The following is a 6669-nucleotide window of genomic DNA, read 5'->3' as shown; positions in this document are numbered from 1 at the left end:
ATATTTTGTGGAAAATCTAGATTAAATTATATTAACAATATTCTCATACATATTTTCACAATGATGTCAAATATTAAGTAACCTACACCATGAGAATAGAGGTGTATTCTATAACCCCTTAAAACTAGGCTAGGACCTATGCTATCTAAGTTTTGTTTTATTTTTAAGCAAAAACTAGGTCAGAATTGACTCGGAGTTTGTAGCCCAAAATTTAGTCACTAAACCAGTTTTAGTTTGATCTACTCCTCCCCTAGTCCATTTTAGGCCTGACTAGGACAGATCTAGACTATAAGATTGATCTTGACCCAGCTTTGGAATTGTTGCAAAACACACCCTATGAATTGATAGTTTCATAATAATTGAATATAATTGTGACTAATAGAGTTTGAGCCAGCAGTATTCTTAAAGAGCAATGGAGTTTAGGCCATGCCTTAATGAATGATGTTGTAAGTTTCTGGGGTTATTTGGTTCGCTGCAACTACAGTATTATAGGTAGGGTATTTATGGCTAGCTGCAGCTATTTATATCATTATTATCACTAGTAAATGTAGTAGCAACTGCAATTGCAATAATATCATCAGTTGCAGCCGAGGACTCTTACAAATTATGATGAAGTCACAATTTGTGACCTCGTGGGCAACAAAAAGGAGTTTAAATTACAGTTTCAATCGTAATAACCTCCTACAAAAACATCATACAGCCTTGAGACTCTGAAACATATAACTACAGTTATAACTGCTGATGCAAATTGCAAAATTCTAGAATAGAATCAAACAACTGCAATTACAACCGACTGCTACAAGTGACGACGTGATATTAGTTGACTCCAAATTTCTCAAACAAGGTCAAAGGTTTCAATCTCCCCCAAAACATTGAATCAGTATTTTCACCTAGTTTCATTGAACAAGAGCTCAGAAAGTATAAAGTCAGCTCAGTAAGCCTTCAAATCTTACTTCTTTTTGGAGCACTGTCTTATTATAACAAACCCATTACAAAAAAAGCAATGAATTCTTAACAATAAAACAAATTTTAGAGGTTTTATTAACATAAGTACTCCAACAATCACCCTTTAGGAGTTAACAGATACCGATATCATAACCTTGGCTGAGAGATCCTTAAATCAAGCCCAATGTCCATTCCATTGTACGCAAGGGGAGCATACATCCACAGATCATCAGAGCTCAATAGCTGAAGAAAAACAATTAACAATCAATAATAGAACTGAACGGAATAAATGTGTAGTTTTGAGGTTAACTTTTTTTATTTTTTACCTTGATTTGGAGTTGCAAGAACTTTACATACTGAACTGCTTCTTCTAGCATTGTGCTAATATCAACCTGTCAAATATAAATTTCTATGTGTTAAGAGTACTTCAGTAACAGATTTTTCGTCTTATTGATTGATGATGAAATTGAAAAGGGTAAATTTTATCCTATACACGCACACACATTGTAGAATATTTGTGGAAAGTACTTAGAAACATTATAAGAAAGAAACACTACTGGTAAAAAAAAAGTAAAGATTATATGAACGATTGAGAGTCTGAATTAAAAAAATTATAGTGAACGATTGTATGAACAATCGGGAGTCTGAAATTAAAAAGCTAAAAGAAATGGAAAATGATCAGAGGCAGAAGGAGAAAACTTCAGACCCTATGTGTCAAGAGTTGAGAAAGATATTTCTTCTTATTGATTGTTGTTTCTATCAAGAAAATTCTTATTAATTGATGTTAAAGAGGGTAAAACCTTGTATATATAAAATATAGGGCACTACCCAGAAAAAGTTCCAAGAAAGAAAAAAACTGCAAGAAAAGGAAAGCTATATTTAAAAGTGTAAAAACAAGGATACGTCTAGTTAGTCATGAGTATAGAGTGAACTCACTTTGGTTCCATTAGGTACCAGATTCTGCAATATCCTCAACCTCTCATTAATCCTTTCCCTCCTTTTCTGTATTCAAATTGCCAAACTACATTAGATTTTTTTTTCCCGACTAAAAATACAACCTCTTATTGCATTGACATATCAGGCACTGATTCATTACCCTTGCATATAAGCTCTGAGGGTCAGTTGCAGATCCTCGACTAGCTCTTGCTTTTCCATTCAGATTTAGAGCGGCATTCTTACCTTTGGACCCGGAGCCCATATTTTCTCCTCCATTCTTCTCTTGAGATGTGTTAGAATCATCCTCTGAGCAACAAGAGCTCGAGCACTTTTCATCTTTGTCACATGTAATAATCTTCTCATGATGCTTCTTCGTCTTTTGATTCTTGCCAATCTTAACCTGCACATATAGTAGGTTACATACTACTCACTAACAAAGAAAATTTTTCAGGAATTAAGCAAAATGACAATAAGCTCACCTTCTTCTTTGGGTTATCATTTTCTGCAGGCTTGTTCAACTTTCTCTTCTGTTGAGCCAAGCTCATGGTCGAATCTCCCGCATCTTCACTGCTGGTTTCACCACTGAAATAACTGCCATTCTTGTTGTCGTTATTAATTTCAGGCATCACATTGGATGCAGTCATATTGTAGTAAGATTGACAGGCAGTAGATTGATCAAATAAACTGCTACTACTGATAGTAGTACTAAAAATAGTAGCATTACACTTCTCTTGAGGCCAATAGCATGAGCTAGTATTGGCATTTTGAACCTGATCAGGCCAAAACAAGGACGAGACTCCTAAGCTCAAGTCCTGATCTGGCTCATTGAACAATTGAGCCAGTAGTTCAGACTCTTCGCTTGCCATTATCGCATTAAACGAGCTCCAATCTATCTCTGCAAAAGTGTTCATTGATATTTAGGATAGAATTACAAATGAATACAAGCTCGAACACTATTTATACTGCTACCAATCTTAGGAATGTTCTGAATTATTTAAGTCTGTTCAGTACGTGACGATTAAGTCAATTAAGTTATTGGCATTGACAGATTTAAAAAATAGGTGCCAGAGTTACCGATTGAGATGGAGATCTTGTGTTTCAAGTGGAGAATCCTGCGTTACAATAATAATTAAAGGGGGGTTAGCTCATGGTTATGCGGATATTGGAGAGAGAGTTCATTAATGTGGGCTGGCAGGAGAGAACGTGGAGAGGGAATTAAAAAAATATATAAAGGGAGAGGGCTGCATGATCGTGGAGAAGGGGTTCTGACATTCTTAAGTGATCATTGAGTTTAAGACACCGTATCCGTTGGCTTCGATCCTTGTCCGCCTCAGCAGGTAAATTGCAGATAGCTCTCTTATATATCTGTATCTTGAATAGCACTTGTCACTTTTTAACTTGTTCCTTAGTTTGTTAGTTGAGCCAGATTTACTTGAAGAACAAAACTCACTTGGAATCAAGCTTTGTGCCATTGCACCACAACTACGATGTAGGAGAAGTTTGACCCTTTCACATAAATATGCTGTTAGAAAGCACAATAACCACCTACCCGCCACAGTAAACAACAAGCATAAAACGACCAAATGGTACTGTAGCAACAGTACATACCTACCGCAGGATCGCCTATATATGGCCCTCCTAACCTTAGGTTGAGATCATCTCTGAAACAACAATTCCACATATAGAAGAGTGAGAGAAAAATAGAGAGTTTCTCCTTGTAAAGAGAGAGATTGTAACTCTAAATTTTTTTCTTTATAGTAGATTTTTCTATCATTGCCCATGGTTTTTACCCCAAATTTATTTAGGGGTTTTTTCATGTAAATACGTGTGTTCATTTTATTACTTCTATTCCACTATTTGCTGGGACCCTGCTCTATTGGGTCCCGAGTTTATCCTAACAAGTGGTATCAGAGTCTGGCTTAAGGTGCGTGTATCTGCTTATCATATGCTCTGTGGCTGTCACTAAAACTGGATCCTCCACATTAGAAAATAAGTTAGATTATCATTTTGCCCTTGAAGGCATTAAGCACTATTCACAGATACGGTACTATCCACAACTACGTTACTATTCACAAACGTGGTTATTGTTCATGTGAAATAGTAGAAGTTGTCGTTTGTAGTAGAAGCAATGACGGTGAAGTTCGAGATTGAGGAATTCAACGAGAGTAATTTCTCACTGTGAAAATTAAAGATAAATGCTATCTTGAGAAAAGATAATTATCTAGCGGCCATCGATGCAAGGCTGGACGATATCGCAAATGATAAAAAGTGGAATAAGATGGACGAAAATGCATTGCTAATCTCTATCTAGCATTAGCAAATGGGGTACTGTCAAGTTAGAGGATAAGAAAATAGCTAAGGAGATCTGTGATACTCTAACAAAGCTATATGAGACCAAATTCCTATACAACAAATTCTTTTTAAAAAGAAGACTTTACACTTTGAGGATGGTGGAATCTACATCGCTTACCGACCACATCAACACCCTAAACACACAATTCTCCCAACTCACAACGTTGGGGCATACAATCAGTGTGAATGAACGTGCAGAGCTTCTACTTCAAAGTCTACCTGATTCGTATGATCAACTCATCATCAATCTAACAAACAACGTCCTTACGGAGTATCTAGTCTTCGAGACATTGTAGAAGTCATTCTGGTGAAAATCGGCGTAAGAACAAAGAAGACAGGCAGACAAGTTTGCAACAAGTGGATGCCTCATCGGTGATGAGATGAAGATAAACGGAACGTGACCCTAATAAGAGTCATACCCATGGTATATCAAAATAAAAAAGTAAGAAGAATATCAAATGCTACAATTGTGACAAAAGGGAACATGAGAAATTGAAGTGTTGGCATAATAAGAAGAGTGGTGATAAAAAGTCTTCAGAGTCATCAACATTTCAAGGATACATTATCAACACATCAGACGATGGTAAAATTTTATATAGTGGAGCAACCACTATTGATAAAGGTAGAAAGAAGTTTGCTGATATATGGCTTCTAGATTCAGTAGCTTCCTTGCACATGACCTCCCGGAGAGAAAGGTTCCACAAATTGAACCTATCTCAGGAGGAGTTGTATTTATGGACAATGATTATGCCTTAAAAATTTTTGGTATTGGTACTGTCAAAATTATAATATTTGATGGTACAATACACACTAAATGTAGGACATGTGAAAGACTTGAAGAAAAATCTATTGTCTTTAAGATAATTGGATGAGCTTGGATGCAAAGCCATATAGAAAATGGGATAATAAAAACTGTTAGAGGGCACTCGTTATGATAAATGGAGAAAGATAGCTATAAATCTATACATATTAAAGAGAGAAACCCTACAGGAAGCCGATTTACGCGTGACATCAACTAGCCATGAAGAAGAACAAACCATAATGTGGCACCGTAAACTAGGCCACATATCAGAACGAGGCCTGAAGATTCTCTCCGACCAGAAGCAACTTCTTGGGCTCAAATCGGTTGCTCTTCCCTTCTACGAGTATTGTGTTACAAGTAGGCAGCATCGGCTAAAGTTTAACACATCGAGTTCTAGAAGCAATGCTATTCTAGAACTGGTTCATTCTGATGTATGCTAAGTACCAATTACATCCATGGAAGGAGCAAAGTACTTTGTCTCCTTTTTTGATGATTACTCCATAAGATGTTGGGCTTACCCTATCAAGAAGAAGATAGATGTGTTCTCAGACTTTAAAGCTTACAAAGAGCGAGTTGAGCTTGAATCTGAAAAGAAGATCAAATACTTGAGGTCTAATAATGGAGGAGAATAACCAGACAGTGAATTTTTCTTACATTCTGTAAGCAAGAAGGCATCAAAACACAATTCAGTACTACATATACTTCTCAACAAAATAGAGTAGCAAAACAGATTTATAGAACTTTGTTGGAAAGAACAAGAGTAATGTTAGTAATTATAAATATAGATAAAGTCTTTTGGATAGAATTAGCAAAAATCACCTGCTATGTAGTGAATCGATCCCATCAACCGTAATTTAGTTAAAAACACCGATGGAGATGTAGACTGAGAAGCCAACTAATTATTCAAACCTCCATATATGTAGAAGTAAAATATACTTAATGTACAATGCCCAAAAAATTACAAAATTGAATTCAAAATCAAAGAAATCTATATTCTTGGGGTATGTTGACAGAGTAAAGAGGTATCGCTTGTAGGATCCCGTTCCCGCAAGGTTATTGTCAGCAAAGATGTTATTTTTGTAGAGAACCAACTAAAATATGAAGAGAAAGAAAGTTGTTCAAGGAAAAACTCAGAAACTATAGTTGTTCAGGTAGAAAATGATCCAAATTCTTCTGAAGCAACACCAGAGCATAATGTATAAGAAGTAATCGAGTCTGAGGCTCTAGAAGTTTGAAGGTCCACTTGTGAGAAATCCATCAACTTGGCACTCGAAGTATATTACGGAGAGTCATATTGCATATTGCCTTCTAACAGAGGATGGAGAGCCATCAACTTTCCATAAAGCTATAAATAGCACAGATGAATCTTTGTGAATGGAAGCAATACAAAAACAAATTGAAGCTTCTCATAAGAATAAGACTTGAGTAATTGTGTCACTACCACAAGGAAGAAAGACTATTGAAAATAAATGGGTCTACAAGATCAAGCAAAATGGAGATGATCAAGTGGAGCGATATCGTACTAGATTGGTAATAAAACGATATGCAAGAAAAAAAGTATTAACTTTAACGAAATATTTTCTCCTGTAGTTCGACTTACAACAGTCTGAATAGTCCCGACTATGAGCACTATA

The 6669-nt window shown here is 36.0% G+C and overlaps 1 protein-coding gene across 1 annotated transcript; it reads right to left on the bottom strand.

Moving 5' to 3' along the window:
• Window positions 1093-2747, bottom strand: LOC109835159 (transcription factor bHLH84-like). The gene is made up of 5 exons (XM_020403146.1): window positions 2361-2747; window positions 2042-2281; window positions 1882-1947; window positions 1272-1337; window positions 1093-1188 (listed from the first exon to the last, which is right to left on the bottom strand). The coding sequence occupies exons 1-5, from the start codon at window positions 2745-2747 to the stop codon at window positions 1093-1095; spliced, it is 855 nt and encodes a 284-aa protein (XP_020258735.1).

Source organism: Asparagus officinalis, chromosome 3 (genome assembly GCF_001876935.1).
Source record: "Asparagus officinalis chromosome 3, Aspof.V1, whole genome shotgun sequence".
Lineage (NCBI taxonomy): Eukaryota > Viridiplantae > Streptophyta > Magnoliopsida > Asparagales > Asparagaceae > Asparagus > Asparagus officinalis.
The sequence above is the reverse complement of the archived record's forward strand: the minus strand, read 5'-3'. Positions and strand labels throughout refer to the sequence as shown.

Bases quoted from the DNA above. Each gene is read 5' to 3' on its own strand.
- LOC109835159 (XM_020403146.1), bottom strand. From the start codon at position 2,747: ATGGCAAGCGAAGAGTCTGAACTACTGGCTCAATTGTTCAATGAGCCA. The intron at 1,948-2,041 runs GTAATGAATCAG...ATTTGAATACAG, and splicing joins CTCAGAGCTTATATGCAAGG to AAAAGGAGGGAAAGGATTAA. The intron at 1,338-1,881 runs GTGAGTTCACTC...TATATTTGACAG, and splicing joins TGGTACCTAATGGAACCAAA to GTTGATATTAGCACAATGCT.